This window comes from Nyctibius grandis, chromosome 30 (genome assembly GCF_013368605.1).
Source record: "Nyctibius grandis isolate bNycGra1 chromosome 30, bNycGra1.pri, whole genome shotgun sequence".
NCBI lineage: Eukaryota > Metazoa > Chordata > Aves > Nyctibiiformes > Nyctibiidae > Nyctibius > Nyctibius grandis.
The window spans coordinates 2746999-2769269 of NC_090687.1; the positions used below are offsets into that span (position 1 = coordinate 2746999).

Here is a 22271-nt window from a genome sequence, read left to right on the forward strand (position 1 = left end):
TTACTGTGCTGCTGTTGCTGCTTATACTCTCTCACTCTTGACCCTCCATAAAGCTCCTTTATTTTGGTGACCCTTTGTGGCCTTCCTGCATTTTACAGCTGTGGCCTCTCTTTGTTACCTTTGTTCATGTGTGAATTCATATCCTTTCCAAACATTTAGCCTCCTTTTTTTTTTTTTTTTTTTAAATGACCCTGACAACTTTGGTTCCAGTTCATCTGAAACAAACAACAAAAAAAAAACAACAAACCCAAAATCCATGTAACTTTGATTTTATTTTTTTTCAAATGCAGATTGTATTTTCATAGAGTTGTATTCCAATTTACTCAGCTGGCTTTGTTAAACTGCAGTATTGGTTTTGCTGAGTATAACTTGGATTGGCTTTTGGTCTGGTGACCAAAAACTGTACCTAGCCTCATATTCAATTTGTAAAGCTTAATTCCACATCTTTAATGTACCTGATAAATATGTATGTACAATATTTAATGTTGTTCACATATATACATATATTGTACTTACATAGATAAATGGCTGGAAACTCTGACCCATAATTGCATTTCTGTTAAATGTTTGTCTAGAGTATGGATTTGGTTTCATTTATATTAAATAATATTAGCTGAGCAATTGGTCACATTTAATCTTACAGTCAAATAACTTTTGAATTTAATATTTTTATAGATTTTTTTTTTCAATCCCAAGTGTTTCTGCTTTTACAGTTTTTACTGACAATCAGTAAATGCTTTCAGCATCTTTTCTAATTACTTAAAACTGTAATAAATGTGTTCTTAAAGCTTTTTGACAGGCTATTTTTCTACCCAAAGGAAACTCGATCAGTCACAAGCCTGGAATCAAAGAGCATTTTTTCCTAAGTAATGCAAATCAAATCCAAATTCTTAAATTTGAAGTCAATACAAACGTAGCACTTGGTAGCTACTCCATTAATCCTCCCCAAATTTTGAATTTGACGCCCGACGACTTGTTTTAATGTCTAAAATGAGACCGAATGCTAATCTGTGCTTTGCCTTGGCTTTCTGCTCTGTGTTGTCTTGGTGTTTGCGTCTTACCTCTTACGTCTGTGCTGTTTGTTCCCTCCCCTGTTCTCTAATCCTGCCCTCCCCTCCCCTCTGTTCCTCCTCATTGTCCACACTTGACCCATCAATCAACCAACAACGTTCCCCCTTCCGTCGTGGTGATCTGCCCTGCTCTGGTTGGTGGCTCCGTGCTTGGGTGGCTGTATGTTGTGCTGGACCAGTTCACCCAAATATGGCCTTCTTGCTGACAGGTATCACTTCTGTGAGAAGTGTTTCACTGAAATCCAGGGGGAGAATGTCACCCTGGGTGATGACCCTTCCCAGCCTCAAACGTAAGTCGCTTCCTTTCTTCTGCATGCCGCCTTTTTAAATAGGTGGGGTGATGTGTAGTCCTGATTTGATAGTAAAAACCTGTGGCCAGTGGTGGTGTTCATGGGGAAATGCCTACTTGCCTACTAATAGGAGATTTTTTTACAGTAACAGATGATTAACAGTCATTACTGTGTTGGGTCTTACTAATCTGCCCAACAATGTCGCTTGTGTCCAGTTGTGCTACTGAAGAGCTGCCCGTAGACCGGTTGCAGGGGGTGGCAGACACTAGATAATGTGGTTGGAGGTGGGGGGAATGGAAGCTGTGTCAATAAATGTCACTAATCCATTGCCTTTTCAAATGAAAGACTGTCTGATTCTGTTATCTCACCTTTTGAAGCACAGCTTTTGTTTTATGAAACCAATGGCTTGTCTTTAACCTGGCCAGAAAATAAGATGCTCTAAGATCTGAGGAACACAAGCTGTTTTGGAAGGTGGCTGCTTTACTGACGATAGCTTCCCTTGTTCTGCATGATTTTAAATTTATGTGTATATTTGGGTATCTCTTATTTTGCTTTTAATTTACAAAGAAAGTGAAATGGGAAAAATATTTTCTGTAGCTTAAAGTAAAATGAACTGAATTGCTTTCTCAGAATAGAAAATAAATACTGATGTGCTTTCTTCAGACTTGAGGTTTGCTGCAGTTCGGAAAAGCATGATATTGTCTCAGCCTATGATATACATGTTCTACTGAGTTTTCATGTTAACTCTTTGTCTCTAGAACCATCTCTAAGGATCAGTTTGAAAAGAAGAAAAATGATACACTAGATCCAGAGCCGTAAGTACCAGGCTGTTCTTCTGTTAAGATAATCTCACCGCTTTCACTTGTCCTTTAGCCAGCACTTCAGAAATTGGGCAGAGAATAAAGAAGTCTTCCTTGGTCCCCGATCTCTGCCCAAACAGGCTGCAGAATCTTTCTCTAGAGTTTGTAGCACAACATAGGAACTTGACGTCTACCATTGCTATCCTAGAACACATTTTTCTCTTCCCCTGAGTGCTTAGCCCGCTGAAGGAGGCATCCTCCTTCCTTGTGGTGTTACTCTCAGGAAGTTCAGTAAAAGCCAAGTCGAACATTTCTTTAGTGCTACTTTTCCTACCATCCTTAAGTAGCTGAAGCAAGACTCTATCTTACTGCTGCTTTGTTCTTTGGCAGTTTACATTTGAATTCCTTTTCTCACCTTTGCAAACACTAAATAAAGCTCCTCCCCCAGACCTCTGAAGAGAGCGAGACCCCAGTGCATTTGGCTCCATAACCAGTGTTGCAGTCTTGACTGGGAAAACCTCTGATGGTTTTCCCATCCAAAAAAAGAATTTTGACATATTTTGACAAAAAAAAAAAAAAAAAGACTACAGCAGAGCCATGCAGGTGAAGACAAGCTAATACATGTTTTCTTGGCACAGTGATTCACAAATGACTAGTTTTTGCATTTGCAGTAAGTTGAGCAACCATTTAGTCAGCTTGTGGTTGTTGCAATGATTAAAAATTAAATCTGTAGAGGTACTGTTGAGCAGAATTCTCAGAACTCCACTTAGAAAAGGATAAAAAAGATCCAGAAAAAGTTGTGCTTGAAAGCCCATTTCACATCTTTAAACTAGTACTTTTTACAGGGTTTTTTATATATATCTCTCTTATTTGCACATGAGATTGATAGATGTATATCTGAAGCTATTCTAATGAGTATTTTTTTTAAACTGATACATAAATTGGGCCTGCTGAAGTTGATTCCGTTCTTAGCAGAGGGTTGGAAAGTCCTCCTTTGCTGAATTCTGGAAGATTACTTGCCTAACAACAAAAGTCATTGGCTGCTGTCTTTTCTTCTCAGGTTTGTTGACTGCAAAGAGTGTGGTCGGAAGATGCACCAGATTTGTGTACTACATTATGATATTATTTGGCCTTCAGGGTAAGATGTTTGTTAGTTTTTTACCCCTTGTACAATAAGACCAATGTAGTTTATATAATTAAGACTTTCTGCCTTTGCTCTTTAATACGCAGTCACTGCCTTTTAAGAACGGAGTACAGAAGGACAAAGCCTTTCTAAATAAAGTACTTCTTCTTGGTGTTTGGGGTCTTATTTCAGGGTATTCAGATGAAAATGTGCATGAAACCAACTTGTTCATATATGCAGATTTCTGTGGTTTCTTTCTAACTACTAAACAATGGCAGCTGGTTGGAGGTAAGTTTGTATGGCACAGAGCACAAACGCAGGTGTAACTGCTTGGCAGAATTAAACCAGCTCATAAAGGCTTTAAGTTCCTCAAAAATGCAGAGATACAGGCTGTTCAAATCCAGGAAAAATACGTTGTACTCTGACATTTAAATTATGGGTTCAAACACTGGTCTTAAGCTAGCCAGTAATGGGTCTGTGCTAAGTTTTTGGCAATTTTTTTTCTCATTAGGTTTGTCTGTGATAATTGTCTGAAGAAAACTGGTAGAACACGCAAAGAAAACAAATTCAGTGCTAAAAGTGAGTTTGATATTTCTATTTTCATCTTTAACTTTCATCTTTCCTCTGCCACCCCTAATAGCTTTTTGATTGAGACTTTCTGTTGTCATGATAGACAGTACAGGAACGTTTGCACAATGGGGAGTAGCATAGCTCAAGGCTTTAGTAGCTGTCAGAATTTTAATCAACATTTTAAAGACCTGCTCTTTATGTGTTTGTGGTCAGTCTTAATGTTGCTTGAGGTATTTGGCATCTATGTCCTTTCTAAGACTGAAAAAAAAAAAAAAAGGATGGGGGCACAGAACAGGAGAAACGTAAGGCTGCATGCACTTTACTGGCTATATTTAGACATGTTTCCATGTAGTGTTGAAATTGTAGTAAATTACTGTCACCTCTGTGCCCTTCAAATAGCATGTAGTAACAAGTTGTACTGCATTTCAGGTGTACTGTGGTTGTGCCAAGTACTAATGTGTTTGAAGAGATGTTCTTGCTTCTAGAGTGGTCTGGGCTATAAGAACTGTCTGCTGGAATAAGTCACCAGTTGTACTACACGGCTAGATTTTCTTGCAAGTAACCATTGTCATAATCTTGTTGAAATGTGCACTAAAAAGAGTGCCAAAAGCTGCCAGGTCAAGTTGTCTCAGTCTCCTTAGGAATCGTTACGCGGCATTCTTTGCGTGCATTTAACATCGGAGAACATAATTTGATAACTTCTACTCATACACATTTGGTGGGGGGAAGAGTGGGGCTGGCATTGGAAATGCAGTGTAGAAAAACAGAGCGAGTGTAGAAATCAAGAGGGTGATTCAGACACTTGAACAACTAGAACTTGCAGGTACACTTGGTTCCCCCCTTGTTCTGCTTTGGTCCTTAGAAGTTCTGGGCATTACCTTGTCATCCTGTGACTTTGCAAGCCTGAATCTTCCAAATTATAGTAGAGGAGTGGTTCTGCATTGAGTGTAACTTCTTGATAACTTCGTGTGTGGTTGATTGCATAATAAAGGGATTTATGGGGGTTAATTTGGAGATGATAATGCTGTGTGAGACATAATAGGTTACAGTAATCAAAACGGTCTCTGGAGTAACCTGAGGCATGCAAGATAGTATTGTTAAAAAGATTAAAATTAGTCTCATTAAAGACATGAAAATTGTAAGAGAACATTAATGAAATGATGAAATACAAATGTAGTTTTAGATAACCGTTTTACGCAGATGTCCCCTCTATCATATGCTGCCTTTACAGCGTATATTGATGTCAATTGTCTTAAGTGTGTGATTCCTTGGATGTCTGCAGTTGTTCTGTGACATTGCTTAAAGTTTGTAACCAGCATTTAGCTCAAGGTAACTATTCAGTTCTTTGGGGATCTGGACAGGGAAATAAGAGTGCTTTTTTTCATTTCCATTGATCTCCTTTCCCTTCTCCTTTCCCTGCTGTTTGGCTATCTTGTTTTCTTTTTCCCATGATGGTCTGAGTCCTGCTGCCAGCTGTAATCCACTGGTGGGCTCAGCTCTTGCAATCAGTTTCCTTTAACAGTGCTCTAGTGGAAACACAAGACCAGGGAAGGAAAGCCTGCTCTTGTTGTCAACACCTTGCTCTTACTACTGACCTAAAACCAAACATGAACAATGAAAGTCTGAAACATTAACATGTTTCCTCTCCTCTCTCCATCCCTCCCCATAAAAACCTTTACTTACTGAGTTGCCATCAGTATTTCTGTGCCCTCTCAAGCATTGGCACAACTGCTAATAGTTAAGTTAGGTTGTATGCTCTTGCTCAGCTGTTACAGTAACATTCATATTCTTAATGTGTATTAAGTAAAAATGGTTATCCTCACCACATCGCAAGGAAGTTGCATAAAGCTGACTGAGAGCATGCCGAATATAACCTATAAACCAGTGTACAGCTGGATTATGCTGTGAAATTCCTAACTTTTGCAATACTGTTCTTACTAAGAAAATCTACAAATATTACTTAACCAGTAGCTACTGCAGAGATGTTCACAGACAAAAGATATCCTGACAAGTAAGTCACTATAATTAGTTTCCTGACAAGAAGTCACAGTAAGCCAGAAGTCTGACTTTCTTCCGATCTGTCCGATTACTCATCCAGTAACCAATGTCTGGCCGTAGCTACTGCAACAAAACTCCTATGCTCCAACGTCCCAAAAGCCTTCTGTGTTGTTACCAGTTTGGATGCATTTTGTCAAGTTTACACTGCAGTTTTCATTGAGACCTGAGCTTTTATAGGAAGTACCTATGGTAGAGGTGTCCAAGAACCAAAATCCAGTTGTTTTCCAAAAGAATTTGCACATCCTATCAAAATATGCGGCTTTTAGATCCTTTCCTTACGGTGCATGTAATCTTAGTGCTGCCTCTTTCTTTTATCTTCTTATCTGGTCTTTTTTTTGTTTGTTTTTTCAAGTCTTCATGTATTGCAGCATAAGGAAGGAAGCAGATATCTTTTGGTTGCTTAGCATTGGAAAGATGATAAAATGAAAACACAAGAAGACAGTAGAGTTAACTGAAATCGCTTTTCTAAAAATGTACCAACTCATCAGCTGAAGTGGAGCCGGTTCTTTTTTTTTCTGTTTGTCTTTGGAGAAATCAACAAAATGAAATAATTTCTTCAGAAAGTACTTGTGAATTTTCTTTAAAAATCCTTTGAATTTCCTTTAAAATCAACCCCCTTCTATTACATATGGAGAGCCCAATATATTGTATTGGGAAAGGCCAGTGTATTGGAATTGGTAAAGAGCACAGTGTATTTTTACTTTCACCTGCCTTTGAATTTAATTATTGGCTCCCAGGTAAATGATATTTAGACTATGTTGTGCTGGTTATAACCACAGAATCTCACTGGACAAGGGGATAGACTAAAAGATGTAAAACAAGATTGCTGCGTTCGGCAATTTCTATAAACTGATTGTAAAGTAAAATTTTAAGTATATAAATCCCTTAGAAAGTGAGATCTTCCTTTGAATTTATGTGACTTTTTCCCCCAGTATTGGAGCCTAAAATAATTTTTACCATCTATATTTCACTGCAGCATTCTGTATGCAAGCTCAGTAGTCAGGAAGAAGAACCAACAGCCTTGTGTCAGTAGCCAAATAACGACTGAAAAATGAAGCAATGGAGAGCTGAAAATTAAATGCACTTTAGTAAAGTGAACATCTGTAGATTGCGCCATCGCTTTGGCAAAGAGAGCAGATTGACCATAAAAAACTAAGCAGAAATACTAGTTGGTAAAATAAGTACAGCAGGATAAGAGAAATAGTCGTAAATCTTCAAGTCAAAACGGCGTACGACTTCTGTTTTCTTAATTTAAATCAAAATCTTCATCTTAATTTCTGTAATTTGTTGTGGATTTATTTGGAAACCATCACATCCTGTAATACTACAAAACCAGCTATCCCCACAAAAGCTGATTGTAAATGTAAAGACCGAGAGAGGGGATCTGGACAATATGCGGACTTGAACTACTGTAACTGCTCAATCTAAAAGCTCTCTTGAAAAGAAAAGAAAAAGCAATGAAATCTCCATTGAAGTCAAACAGCTTTTCATTTCTGTTGATTTGCTTTGCTTTGCTTGCAAAGGTGTGGCATGGAGCCAGATCTATCAAGTGATGTAATCTCTGTCAAACAGCCAGATAGTGTTTTTGTTAGGAGAAAACATTTGCAGTGTTCATAAAATAAGCCTGCAAATTTAAAAATGCTGTGTAGAGCTGCCTTTGTTAGCTCATTTATGAAGTAATTTTCCCACTATAGTGGTTTTAGCTTCCACGTTAGGGTGTGAACACTTAAGGCTTGGGTAAAAACGTGGATGGTTTTGCTTTTTTAATTTTGGCTGCGTAAATAAAACCATCAAAATTGTCATATGGAGGTAAAACAAAGGAAAAAAAGCCTGCTATACAGAGAAGCAAGCTGAAAGCTCTTACAAGCGTGGTAACACCCTGAACTGAACAGTGATTTCTCCAGTATTAACGTTTCCGTTGTCGTGTTCTCCCCCTTCATTTCTAGGGCTACAGACTACGCGTTTAGGAAACCATTTGGAAGACAGAGTAAACAAATTTTTGCGGCGACAGAATCATCCTGAAGCTGGAGAGGTCTTTGTGAGGGTAGTAGCAAGTTCAGATAAAACAGTAGAAGTTAAACCAGGAATGAAATCCAGGTTAGTTCTATTAATTACAACAAATGCAATCTTGGTTTATTTTTTATTATTATTTTTGAAGTCTCCCTGCATAACTATTGCAAAACTGTGCCAATTTGCACCTTAGTCCCTTTGCATGTTTTTGAAACTTTGGCATGAGTAAGATTGTGAAAGGTGAAAAAGCAGCATGCAGTAAGTGAACCCCGAGGAGGTGACAATGGTATTTTGACCGTTTGGGGAGGTAGTGGGGACATCCTGGTTTGGCTTATAACACTATGGCTTTGTATTACTAAATCTGGAGAGAGAGTCTGACCGTATTTTGGTTCTGATCCTGTTTAACTTCTGCATAAATGTTTCTAGTGAGTTAAAAATAAGGTTGAAAAGAATTTCCTCATTCTGGTAGGACACTGGTTTAATAATTGGCTTTTTGTTGTGTTTTTTTTTTTTTCCCCCTCCCTGTTCCTTCCTACCACCCTCTCCTTCAGATTTGTGGATTCTGGGGAGATGTCAGAATCTTTTCCATACCGTACCAAAGCTCTGTTTGCATTTGAGGAGATAGACGGAGTGGATGTGTGCTTCTTTGGGATGCACGTACAGGAGTATGGCTCGGATTGCCCCCCTCCCAATACAAGGTACTCTTTCATTTCTGTCCCAGTGGTGCATGCACAGAGAACATCTTGCTACATTCACTGGACAATTACTCTCAAATACAGAAGACTGGGAGATGTGTTTCAATTCTGTGGCATCAATAAGTCCTACTGTATGACTGCGGGTGATTTTGAAGGGGAAAACAAGTATCGCAACAAAAATGTTACAGTTTTTTGTATTCTGTATTTAATTTTGCCTCTCGATGTATATTCTTGCTGTCTAAAAAAAATGCTACCCATCTTTTCAGAACTGTTTATACCATGTTGAGATGCTTAAATATGCATTAAAATGATGTCATCTAATTTTTCCTTGTTCAGTATGGCTGTATATGTATTTAGTATAAAAGTCAGTTCTCAGTAGACACAACAGACGTTCAGCCATACATGACTTTCTGTCGTTCTTCTCTCATTACTATAGGCGTGTGTACATATCGTACCTAGATAGTATTCATTTCTTCCGCCCCCGTTGTCTCCGAACTGCAGTTTATCATGAAATCCTCATTGGATATTTGGAGTACGTGAAGAAACTTGGGTGAGTGAGATTTTGTAAAAAAAGAAATATTTTTTTCTTTTTTTTTTCTTTTTTTTTAAAAAAATCCAGGATGCCAAGTAGCTTTTCACTTGGGATAGTCTCTCTTTCCTTCTGCCCTGACGTGTGGAACACACGCCTCTTCTGCAGTTGAGAGAGAAATTTGGATTTTATCACTAAGGTGGTTTTTCTGTTGTTAGGATTCCTAAACTGACAGCATATCATTCTTTTTGTCAGAGGTTCACTTGATGTTTAAGCTTTATTTTTATATCCCGGACCTTTTCTCCTCTCTTGTATAAATAGAGGTTATTGCCTCAGCATCTTTGTTACAAAGAAAAAAGAACAGAAGGAAAAGAGAGGAAAAAAACCTACAAAGCCAGAGGTCTGAATTTATATCTCAGTTTGAGTTAATGTTGATGGTAGTCAAAATGGTTAAGATTTTTTTTCTTGTGTGTGAAACGCAGGTATGTGACAGGACACATCTGGGCCTGTCCCCCAAGTGAAGGAGATGACTATATTTTTCATTGCCATCCACCTGACCAGAAAATACCCAAACCCAAACGTTTGCAAGAATGGTATAAGAAGATGCTGGACAAGGCATTTGCTGAGAGAATCATCCATGACTACAAGGTTTGCTACTGTTTACTTCCTGAATTAATTTTTATGGGCTTTTCATTTGAAGGTAGCTGATATTATTTTATAAGGCATTAAACCGTGGTGGTGTTGTACAAGGGGTTTTATTCTCAGCTAGTGTCTTCTTTTTTTTTTTTTTACATCTTCTGAAGATTCTGCCTTTCAGACTGAAAATTCCCTAGGTTTGGTTTCTGCATTAAGAGAAGTGTGCAAGAGCGTGTCTTTGCGTGCTTGTCTTCCACTGCAATCTTCTAGGCAAGGATGTATGTAGCTTGTTAAGGTTTATAGAAATTCTTTGCTTCTTGGTAATTTGGGAGGATCAGGTGGAATACTGGTCCCCACCAGTGTGAAATCAAAAAAACTGCTTATAAAACAGCTGCTTTACTTGAATAGGAGGATGATTTTCGTAATTGGAGAATACCACACATGTACCCAAGGAAATAAGTTAAAGATGGCAAAGGCAGCATTTGCCACTCCTTACATGCTAAAATTTACAAGAATTTCTTAATGGTAGTAACAGTGCTGGACAAAACTCGATGTTTTGATTGCAAGTGACAGTTACTAAATATGTGGAATAGAACAGTATAGCAAGCCTTGTCATCTGGTCTGGCATAGCAAAGAGCTAGAAAATCTGTGTCTCTCCTAATAAGGTGGTCTTGAAATTAATCCTAAGAAGAAAATTGGCTAGTCTTGTCTGTGCTCATTAAACGCAATGCACTTAAAAAACCTCCTCCAGCACAGCTGTGTACAATACCTGTCCCTTTTCAGAATACCTGTTCTTCGCAGCGGTCCCCAGTCTTTCTGGCTGGGTGGTCCCCAGAGCTGCAGTCGGCGAAGGACACGGCCTGCACACAGTTCCCCCCCCCACAACCAGACCTCAGTAGTCCTGTGTGTAATAGCTGGCCGGCGCATTCAGCGATTCTGCCTGGCGTTACCAGGCTTATTGCACGTGTGATGCACAGCCCAGACTGCCCAGCTTACACACTTCCAAGTTTGTAAGGGAAAGGGCTGGATGAGACACACTTGCTGTCACTAGAACAGTTCCTGCTCTTGTCCAGGAGCAGCGTAGGCAAAGCTAAGTGGTGTAGGCTTCAGGGTTCGTTATGTTTTCCAGAGGTATTGTAGTCTCTCCCATCGTGGCAGGAGCATGAACCGATGGCACGATGGAGGTTCAGGAGAGCCTCGGCAGCGGTCGTTCTGAGACGAAACAGGGAATGGGCTGTTATCAGTATTGCCAGGCCAGTTTTTGAGCTGCAGCCAGAAGGCCGTGGGCTGTGAGACACAGCTGTTCCGTGTAGCACTGGATCGTGTCTCTGGTTCTCCTCTCTGTCCTAAGTGGTCTTCATTTATTGATTCTTGGTGTTGTGTGATACGCTTAACAGGACATCTTCAAACAAGCGACTGAGGACAGGCTGACAAGTGCCAAGGAGCTGCCTTACTTTGAAGGTGATTTTTGGCCCAATGTGCTGGAGGAAAGCATTAAAGAGTTGGAGCAGGAGGAGGAGGAAAGGAAGAAGGAAGAAAGCACTGCAGCTAGTGAAACAACAGAGGTGAGTTAACTTCACATGCTGTGTTTGCTTCTGCCTCACAAAGCTGACAACACTTTAATAAATTAGAGAGTTCACATCCAGTAAACTAGAAAAGAAGGTCATTCACATCAGATGTGAAATCAGGGTTCCCTTTAGCTGCATTTCTGGCTTTCTTCTTGGATAACAAATATACTGATGGCTTGTTGTGTTTTTTGTAGCGGAATCAGAAGTCTCTTATGTCAGTTCAGCATCTCTGTTCTCAGAGAAATGTGTTAAGCTACTTTTGGATTGCATCATGACTGCTACATTTGCTTGCAGTCACTCAGCTGAGCTTCTGGTTCACACCGTTGCAAATCGACTTCAGTATTTGCGTTTTGAAAGACACTGTATTTTTCAAAGCTGGATTAAATTTTGCTGTTATTTAAGCAAAGGTACTTGTAGTTGCTTGCAACAGTAGGGGGCTGAAATTTAAAAGTATTTATTGCAAGCTTTGCATTGGTGTGAAACGTTGATCCTGATGGTGGGTGGTCCTTCACCAGCATTCTCTCTTTGTATATTTAAAAAAAAAAATTTACTTTCTCAGGGTGCTGGCCAGAATTTCATTATTCATTTTGATTTCTGTCTTGATTGTATCTGTATCCAAATGGTCTTAGCGCTTTTATACTCTCCCTTTGACTTGTGATTTGCAGCAAGGTGTTTTGAAAATAAATATAGTAAGAAAATCTGAAGTCTAACAGATGAAGGTGGAACCAAAAACTTTACCTGGAGAGGGACTGCATTCAGCTTAGATGCCATGACAATTTGCATATAGTATGTGTTACCTGTGATTGTGAAGTGATAGTCCTTAATCCATCAATTTGATTATGTCAGAAAGTTCCTTCTATTAAACCGTAGCAGCTCCTTCAAAGCTAATATAGTTTGTTGCTGTGGGTTTTTTTATGGAGCCATAAAGTTAATAGTTTCCACCTTGTTCCTTCTGAATTTAAGTTTTAATATTGAAATATTTCAACAAACATAGCAGTATAAAAGTTAACTGAAAGCCAAGGCTTGGCATTTAAGTTGCAGTCCTCTTTTGCTAACAGTATCAATAAATCATAGCATGCCCATCCAGTGAAAAGCCAGTGTAAACCTCTACATCTAAGAGGGGAAAAAAGGTGTTTTAAAAAGCCCAGAACAGCTAACTGTGAAACTCATACAAGTTGTCTGCCTGAAGTGAGAAGATGCAACCTTGGCTGCTAACGTCCCTACGTCCCCACTTAATGCCATCAATGTTACTTGGCGTAGCGGGGGAGCAAAATTTGCACCCAGGTTGCTGAACGTGTCATCCAAGAATGCAACAAAAAGCCATCACAGTGTGGTCTTTGCCACTTGGCTCAGAAAAAGGCGTGAGATTAAAAGCATGAGAACTTCTCCAGAGCAGTCACCTAAACTTGTGTCACTTTATGGAGGAAACTATGCCCAGCAGCGGGGATCTCCACGTGTGGAAGCGCTTGATGAATCTTTGCAATGTGCCTTGTATTGAGATGGTACAGAATGTGTCTGTCTGTTGTTAAATCCTTACTCCTAAACTTCGTATACGTGGAGAGAGAGCTTAAAAGTCAATGTGTGCTGCGAGTGTTAGTTACAAGAGAGTCTAAAGAGGTGGTAAATATTCAGAAGGTCTTGAAAAAGCTTCCAAAGGGACAAGGCTCACTGAGTAACCGTGCTGTCGGCACCTCTGAATGGTGGTGAATTCACCTGGCTGAATCTGTTAAATGCTATCAAAATGAAGTGGTACAATAACAATCTGGCAGCTTCTTAAAACATTTTGGAATAGCTTTTTACAATTAACCAAATATAAACTTGTTAAAGGTGGAGGAGGAAGAAAACAGAATGACACTGTCAGCTAAGTTTCAATCTATTCTTCCTTTTGGTGTTTAAATTCTAAAATCTATCTCGATGCTCTAGAATGATTAGGCAAAGGAGGACGTGCCCTAATTCCATTGCACGGTAGAAAATTTGGGAGAAAGAAGTCAAGATGGGGACATAGAATAGCTCATTTCTGAATATCTTCTCTGTCTGGTTTCCCATAAAATAGTATAATTTTAATTTCCAAACAGATTTGGTTAAAAAGTCAATAAAATCAGTTATAGAAAAGCCAAGACTGGACAAGGAATTCCTCTCTAAGCCTAATTAATAGAACGGAACGATGGCAACAGTCTATATATAGAATTGCTTTCTTCAGTTGGAATATTTTTGTTTTCTTTGAATAAATATGCATGCGGGTGAGCCCTGTGTTTGCTTGTACATAATATTCATGAAGCTTCCTTGCATGTGTGTATATATATCAGAATATTTCAGTAGCTTATTTTTAATATTATGATAACCAACATCCTAGCAGTTAGAGAGGGGATTTTTACTGAGTGGCGAGCTCCCTGCTGAGGGTTTGGGTTTTTATTTTTGAAGGACATGAAGTCTAAAAGTTATTTCTGTTTTCACAGGTCATCTAAGTAGCATCATCTGCTATTTTTACATGTAGTAAAACATGCTTTACTTACATGTAGGATTCAGTATATGTCACTGTGGTCTATGTTGCTGTAACTTAGACACAAGTGAAGGTTTTGGGGATTTTTTTTGGAGTTGCATATGCAGCAGTAAGCCTTCAGGATGGAGAACAATGTATTTTGTTAGTTTCAAATCCTACATGTTCTTATCTGTGTACTAGCCCTAAATTCGTTCAATAAAAACGAACAAACAGAACCCAAACCCATTAGATCAAAGCTCAAGCAAGTACATGAAACCCCAAGTGCACAGCAAAGCAAAATACTGCACTTCTGGAATTTTTTTAAAGTCCATTTTATTTGTAACTCATTTTATCATCTGTAAGATCTTGTGAAGCAAAGCAGTGGAAGCTGAAGTACAGTGTTTGAGAAGGTAAAAAATAAGATACGAATTATTTAATGTATATGCGTACTTTAAAAATCTATTTTTAAACAGTGTTTGAATTTGTTTGCCTGCCAGTTTGGCTTCTGATTTTTCCTGGGAGTTAGGATATATTTAACACGGTGTGGCTGCTTTGCAGGCATTGGAACAAAGTTCTGTTATTGACAGCCAAAGCGTTTGACTTTCAGCTACAGCGAATGGGAGCGAGCTCGATGAGGTGTAACATCTTCCCTGTGTGTTTATTGCAGGGAAGCCAGGGTGACAGCAAAAACGCCAAGAAAAAGAACAACAAAAAGACCAACAAGAATAAGAGTAGCATCAGCAGAGCTAACAAGAAGAAACCCAGCATGCCAAATGTGTCCAATGATCTGTCTCAGAAGCTGTACGCCACCATGGAGAAGCATAAAGAGGTACCGTCAAAATGCGCTGCGTAAAGAGAAGACTTTATTCCTGTAGATCCAGGCATGGTGATTGATAGTCAGAACTCAGGAGGAGTAAAGCTTGTGATTGTGCTAGAACTTTTTCTGTTGTGTAACAACATATTGGAAGAGATTAAGTTAATTAGATAACATGTGTAGCACACGATTACTGCAACAGAACATGAGCTTTTTCCTGCAAGATGATCTAACCTCATTGATTTTTATTTTTTTTCCCCCCATTTATCTGCAGGTCTTTTTTGTGATTCATTTACATGCTGGGCCTGTAATTAACACTCTGCATCCCATCGTGGACCCTGATCCATTACTTAGCTGTGATCTGATGGATGGGCGAGACGCCTTCCTCACCCTAGCCAGAGATAAGCACTGGGAGTTCTCCTCACTACGCCGATCCAAGTGGTCCACGCTCTGCATGCTGGTAGAACTACACACTCAAGGGCAGGATCGCTTTGTCTACACGTGCAATGAGTGCAAACATCATGTGGAAACAAGGTGGCATTGCACTGTCTGTGAGGTAGGTGTATATCACCAGAGACTTCTGCTCTCTTGCCCTACAGCCAAGCTTGATTTTTTTTTTTTGATATTGCCCCAAAGTTCCTCCAAATTAAGCCTGTCCTGATAAAAGGGCTCCTGAGCCTTAAGGGAAGGTGACTACCACAGTGGGGTACCTCTTCTAAAAGAACTTGCATAGACAAGTTTTTAACTTTAATATTAAGAACTTTAGGACTGGGTAGTAGGGTGTGACTGCGTCAGACTAGTCTGAATCTGCAGGGCACCAGCTCATCCCCATTAAATGGATGTCCACGAGAGAAGTTAGCGCACCTTCCTGCAAGGTGGCTTTCGTTCTGCTTTGTACGTGGTGCTTCATGCTGTCAGGAGGGCAGCCAGGCACGTGTCCAGGCTGCCGCAAAGCTGGGTGAGGAGGCTGCCACGGCTCTTCATCATTGCCTCTTCGGCTGAGCATTAGCGGTTACCTGCCCTTCAGATCAGCCCAAATAATTGCTTCCTAACCTGGCTCAAGGCTTTTAATGACTAGTCCTTTTACAGCATAGATCACTTCCACTGAACTCTGTTAGAGAGCAATTACGCACCGAGTTACAGCGGTGGGCTTGAGGACAAGGCAGCCTCCAGAGGGCTTGTGATGACCTCTGGCTGTAGCGAATAAGTGCAGCCTAGTTTTTACACTGCAAGTTATTGCCAGGTTTGTGGTGGAAGAGTCTTAATGAATCCCTCTGAGGAAAGCATTGAACGGGGCTTCTTGAGGCAAGACTGCAGGAAATGGATCGTACACGCGAGGGGAATTAAGTGGTGGAAGGAGGTATGGCCTTTAGGTGTCTTCTGGGTACTTGTGTATAAGGGAGTGCCCTTCCTCCAGCAAAAAAAAAGGACAGGGTAGTGCAAATGTGGTGGGGTGAGCAGGTTTTCAGGTAAGTGTCTGTCTTAGCATGAAACTTGCACTTGATTTGAGGGTCGTTTTAGAGATGAAAAGGGTACATATTTCAGGGTAGTAATTATTAGTCAGTAGTTACACAAAGAATAGCTAAATGGAGGGCCAAACCCTATTTTTTAGGCAATGACAGTAGTTTGATTGGAGGTTTTGGCCCTCCTTGTGTAGGTACCCCAGTAGACATCACAGAAAAGTAAACAGTTCCTGTCATGAAAAGGGAAAAATGAAAAAAAGGCAATTCCTGCAAGACTTTTTCATGTAATAAAATGAAGACACAATTACAGCCCCTATTCACATTGTTACCCACCGTAGCTGAGCCTTGTGGTTTCAGGCTCGCTTTGCAGAGGCACTGACGTGGCTTCTGCCCTCAGCTGCCCAGCACTGCCTGCCCCAAAGGTCCACTCCCACTGTCGCTGCAGGCTGTGCAGCCGCTTCTCCACCTCGGTGTATGAGGTGTAAATCAAAACTGGCAGCTGCTCACAGCACATGGCTGTTGTCCTGCTTTTGTTCCGTGTGTTTGTACCCACTGAAACCCAAAGCGTGCTTCCACACCAGGCTCGTGTTGCTCACCTAGCACCACTCTCAACCGTTCTGCTGTTTTGCTGGTGCAGCTGGTGGTCTGCAGACAACTGAACTGTGTTTTTTCTTTGCTTTCAGGACTACGACCTCTGCATTAACTGCTACAACACTAAGAGCCATGACCACAAGATGGTTAAGTGGGGCCTGGGCCTGGATGATGAGAGCAACAGCCAAGGAGAGCAACAGTCAAAGAGCCCCCAGGAGTCGCGGCGGCTGAGCATCCAGCGCTGCATTCAGTCCCTTGTCCACGCCTGTCAGTGCCGCAATGCAAACTGCTCGTTGCCATCCTGCCAGAAGATGAAACGGGTTGTCCAGCACACCAAGGGCTGCAAGCGCAAGACCAACGGTGGCTGTCCGGTGTGCAAACAGCTCATAGCTCTTTGCTGCTACCATGCCAAACACTGCCAAGAGAACAAATGCCCTGTGCCATTCTGTCTCAATATCAAACACAAGCTTCGACAGCAGCAGATCCAGCACCGCCTGCAGCAGGCTCAGCTCATGCGCAGAAGGATGGCGACCATGAACACCCGAAACGTGCCTCAGCAAAGTTTGCCTTCTCCTACCTCAGCAACGCCTGGTACCCCTACACAGCAGCCAAGTACACCGCAAACACCGCAGCCTCCTCCCCAGCCCCAGCCTTCCCCTGTAAATATGTCACCGGCTGGCTTTCCCAGTGTGTCGAGAACTCAGCCCCCTACTACTGTTTCAACAGGAAAACCTGCAAACCCGGTTTCTGCACCTCCACCTCCGGCTCAGCCTCCGCCGGCCGCGGTGGAAGCGGCTCGGCAGATTGAGAGAGAAGCTGCCCAGCAGCAGCAGCAGCTCTACAGGGTCAACAACATTAACAATGGTTTGCCTCCTGGTCGCCCAGGACTAGTAAACCCGACGGTGGGTTCAGTGAACCAGATGCAGCCAGTCAGCATGAATGTACCCCGGCCCAACCCTGTGAGCGGCCCGGTGATGTCCAACATGCAGCCCGGACAGTGGCAGTCACCTCCGATGCCGCAGCAGCAGCCAATGCAGCCGGGAATGGCCAGGCCGGTTATGCCGATGGCGACGCCACAGGCCGTGGCCGGGCCAAGGATGCCGGGCGTGCAGCAGCCGCCACGGAGCATCCCCCCGAATGCACTTCAGGACTTACTGAGGACCTTGAAATCACCGAGTTCTCCGCAGCAGCAACAGCAGGTTCTTAATATCCTTAAATCCAACCCTCAGCTTATGGCAGCTTTTATAAAGCAAAGAACGGCCAAATACGTGGCTAACCAGCCCGGGATGCAGCCACAGGCGGGCATACAGCCCCAGCCCGGGATGCAGCAGCCGCAGACCGGCATGCAACAGGCGGGCATGCACGCGCAGGCGGGACTGCAGAACATGAACGCGATGCAAGCCGGCGTGCAGAGACCGAGCGTTCCTCCCCAGCAGCAAGGGATAGGAGCGATGAATCCCCAGGGACAAGCGATAAACATCATGAACCCCGGGCACAACCCCGGCATGGCAAACATGAGTCCGCAGTACAGAGAGATACTGCGGCGGCAGCTGCTGCAGCAGCAACAGCAGCAGCAGCAGCAGCAAGGAGGGGCTGGCATGGCAGGAGGGATGGCAGCACACAACCAGTTCCAGCAGCCTCAAGGACCGGGCGGGTACCCCCAGGCCATGCAGCAGCAGCGGATGCAGCAGCATATATCGATACAGGGGGGTTCCATGGGACAGATGGCTCAGATGGGGCAGCTGAACCAGATGGGCCAGCCTGGCATGGGGGCCGACGGCACCCCCAACATCCAGCAGGCACTGCAGCAGCGCATCCTGCAGCAGCAGCAGATGAAACAGCAGATAGGGTCCCCCGGGCAGCCCAACCCCATGAGCCCGCAGCAGCACATGCTCTCAGGACAACCGCAGGCGTCTCATCTCCCTGGCCAGCAGATCGCCACCTCCCTCAGCAACCAGGTGCGGTCCCCAGCGCCCGTTCAGTCTCCCCGTCCCCAGTCCCAGCCGCCACATTCCAGCCCGTCACCCAGGATACAGCCCCAGCCGTCGCCTCACCACGTCTCTCCCCAGACTGGTTCCCCCCACCCAGGACTCGCAGTTACTATGGCTAGCTCCATGGATCAGGGACACTTGGGCAACCCAGAACAGAGTGCAATGCTTCCACAACTAAACACCCCCAACAGGAGTGCGTTGTCTAACGAGTTGTCTCTGGTCGGTGACACCACCGGGGACACATTAGAAAAATTTGTGGAGGGTTTGTAGCATTATGGGAGCATCACGTTTGGGGGGGTTTTATTGTTTGTTTTGTTGGGTTTTTTTCTTTCGTGTTCTTGGACATTTTGTACTGAAAATTCAGACATCTGGGTTGTTTTGAATCCTAGATGGAACTGCTGCTTCCTACACATGGAAGAATGAATTGCTGTTTAAAAAAAAAAAAAAAAAGAAAGAAAAAACAATACAAAGAATATATTTTTTTGTTAAAGCCAGGAGGTTAAAATATCTGGTCTCTTTTGGGGGTTGGTTTTTTTTTTTGGTTTTTATTTTTTTGTTGCTGTTGACTCATACCTTTTTTTTAACGGGGAAAACAAGTTCATTATATTCATATTTTTTATTTGTATTTTCAAGACTTTAAACACTTGCGTTTAAAAGAAGAAAAAAAAAAAAATAATATTCAGAAACTGTTTCCTGAAATAATGCAACATTGTAATGTATCCCGGTAACCTTGACACGTTGCGGGAAGATATTTTTTTTTTTCTATAGTGAACTCTGCAGACGTTTGAAGTATTACCCCTGGAAGGATAGGAATTGACTCTTGCACACAAAACCACACATTGGCCAATGCCAAAAATCCTTGTCTTGCAGATGTAGAAATTGTTGCTTTGTTTCTCTGATAAAACTGGTTTTAGCTGAAAATAGGGATGATCACTCTTAGACCGTGCTGATTTGAATAGAGAAGAAGCATTCTTTTCTTTCTTTCTTTCTGTGTGAAACTTGAAATGAGGAAAAGCAATTCTAGTGTAAATCATGCAAGCGCTATAATTACTATAAATAAGAAAATCCAAGAAGATTCAATCACTGTATAGAATGGTAAAAAAAAAAACAAAAACAGCAAACTCATTTCTTACTTATAATATCATATTGTTAAATAAACTGTGTGCAACAGACAAAAAGGGTGGTCCTTCTTGAACTCATGTACATGGTATTAACACTTAGTGTTTGGGTTTTTTGTTATGAAAATGCTGTTTTCAACATTGTATTTGGACTATGCATGTCTTTTTTCCATTGTATATAAAGTATTGCTTAAAATTGATATAAATTACTGAAGTTTTTAACATGTATTCTGTTCTTTAAAATCCATGTAAGAATGTTTAAGGTTTTTATTTATTTATATATTTTTTTTTTTGGTTCAGGTTCTTTGTAGACCTGGCTATGAATATTCACTCATTACACAGAGCAGAGAGGCGGCGGTAGCAGTGGCACGATACATGGATTATTGTAGGTAGTATGTCTGTTTTACACCACCCTTTAGTGATTTGTTTTCTTTTCGGGGAGGAAGAGGAGAAGGGGAATGGTTCCCAGACATGGAATATTTTGCAGGTGTTCATCCATAAGGGTTAACTGGAATAAATTATTAATAGCCGTTGCTTTTTAAATAAAACTGCATTAATTTAGGGAAGGATCACCGATGAAAGGAAAATAGAGAGTATTAATTCTAGGCTAATTTATTTAGTCTACAGTAAAATATGAACCTATTGACTTTAACACTATTTTTCTGCTGTTAACTCTGAGTCTAGATTTGAGGGTTTTCTGTGGAATAAAAAATAACAAATCATGTCCATGTTCCCTTTAATATCCTGTCACCATGCCCTCATGTTCCTGGGACACTTGCCCCTCCTCCCCGCCAATGAATTACTTTCTTGGAGTTAAAAAGTCCAGGGAAACTTTCCCAGCGTAGGTGTGAGCTAAAACCACGTCTAGCCTAAAAAAATGTCATTGAGAAGCCTCAAGGTCTGAAGGGCGTGGGATTTCCAGCAAACCCAGCAAGGGCTGCCACTCCGGCGGGGAGCTCCGGCCACGCTCGGCGTTTCAGCTGAAGTCAGTGCTTCCTCCAGCCTTGACGATTTTATTAGAACGGTGTTGGGGGAGGACGAGGGGAGAAGAGCAAATGATTTATCTCAACTTTTATCGCCACGCTGTGAAAACAATGCGCTGCGGCATTGCTTCCTTCTTTTTAACTGGAGAGGGTCTCTGCTGAAACTTTTCTTGCCAACTTTTAACTCTTGTAGCTTTATCACTACCATTGGATTCATCTGCCCACGCAATTGTCTTCAGCAATTCAAGATGTCAAAATTTGGGGCTGGGGTGAGGCCAGTGAATGCTAACCCAAAGCTTGTCCAAAAGAAATTGCTGTTTAAAAAAAAAAAAACCAATGGAAAGCCCTGATGCTGTCTCATGCTGTGTACTTAAAAAGAGGGAAAAATACTACATTTGTGGTCAAAAAGAGGAAACTTGGAAGTGTGCTGGTGTTTCTAATAAAAGCTGGTAAAACTGCGTGGATTGAAGGATGGTTGCACTTGGCTGGTGCCCACTACGATCGGCGAAGCCTGGCACCCACGGTTAAGATAAAGGCACTCAATCTCGTTAATACCTTTAAGTGGCCTCCATTTTAAAAGCATTGGCACCACTCCTGGGTTTGGATAAACCGAGTCCTGTTTGGAGCACGGAGAGGTGGTGTGTGGCTCTCGGGCTGCAGCTCGCTTGGGTTCCCGCTCCTGGGGAAGAGTGGAAAAATAAACCTGAGGGGAAGCAAATACCGGAGGATTTTTAAGTACAACCTGAAGTACGGCAAGAGCAAGGATCTGGATCTGATAATCCCAGCTTGCTGGAGCAGTTGTTTTAGATAAGAGCAGGTGTTTGACCAGGGAGAGAAGGGAAGTGCAAAGCTGATGTCGCACCCGAGGAGGGGCTGGGCTTGGTGTACAGCCCCGACAGTCAGGGGGGCTTCACTCCGGTCTCCTTTGGTGATAGGAAATCCAGCCTAGCTGAAGTCTGGACGGGCACCTGATTTTTGAGGTCCTTGCCTGCGTTTTGGTGGGGGAGGTACTAGTGATAAATTGGTTCCAGTTATCAGGCAAGAAGGCACTGCAGATCGATGCAGGATCTTTACGACCAGAGCGAGCGGCTGAGACCTTCCCCGTTACTGAATTCCCGAGGGGAGGAAGGTGCTTAAATCTGAACAACTTGCTTCTCTGCTCTTCTTTTCTTCAGCTGTCCGCCACGCTCTGCTCTCTGCTCCTGGCTGTCCTGACATCCACCAACCGTGCTGCTGCAGCAGGCTGTGAGCTCGTTTCTTGCTGCAGACACACAAGCTGAGGTTCACCTGCTCAGTTGCTCGTCGCTCTCCCACCGCGCCAGAGATCTGCCCCCAGCACTTGTGTAAGCGCTGCCTGCTCTGGACTTCCACCTGGGCGCGTTGGAGCGAAGGGGTGAGGCTCTGACTGCAGCAGCGGGCTGAGGAAGAGGAGCCCTCCTGCCAGGGGTGCGGCAGGTGCCAACAAGCTGGGGACTGACCCTGT

General features: G+C 42.3%; 1 protein-coding gene across 5 annotated transcripts in view; it reads left to right on the plus strand.

Annotated features, from left to right (window-relative positions):
* CREBBP (CREB binding protein) overlaps positions 1-21246 on the plus strand; it is an 89432-nt gene extending 68186 nt beyond the window's left edge. For all 5 annotated transcript variants that reach the window (XM_068420054.1, XM_068420058.1, XM_068420055.1 and 2 more), the window contains 12 exons: positions 1280-1360; positions 2119-2175; positions 3221-3298; positions 3795-3862; positions 7858-8008; positions 8473-8619; positions 9053-9166; positions 9628-9793; positions 11179-11346; positions 14496-14657; positions 14917-15198; positions 16789-21246. In XM_068420054.1, the coding sequence (XP_068276155.1) occupies positions 1280-1360; positions 2119-2175; positions 3221-3298; positions 3795-3862; positions 7858-8008; positions 8473-8619; positions 9053-9166; positions 9628-9793; positions 11179-11346; positions 14496-14657; positions 14917-15198; positions 16789-18957 (3643 nt within the window). In that variant the 3' untranslated portion in view covers positions 18958-21246. The remainder of the gene's footprint in view (positions 1-1279; positions 1361-2118; positions 2176-3220; positions 3299-3794; positions 3863-7857; positions 8009-8472; positions 8620-9052; positions 9167-9627; positions 9794-11178; positions 11347-14495; positions 14658-14916; positions 15199-16788) is intronic.
* Positions 21247-22271: the final 1025 nt, after the last annotated feature.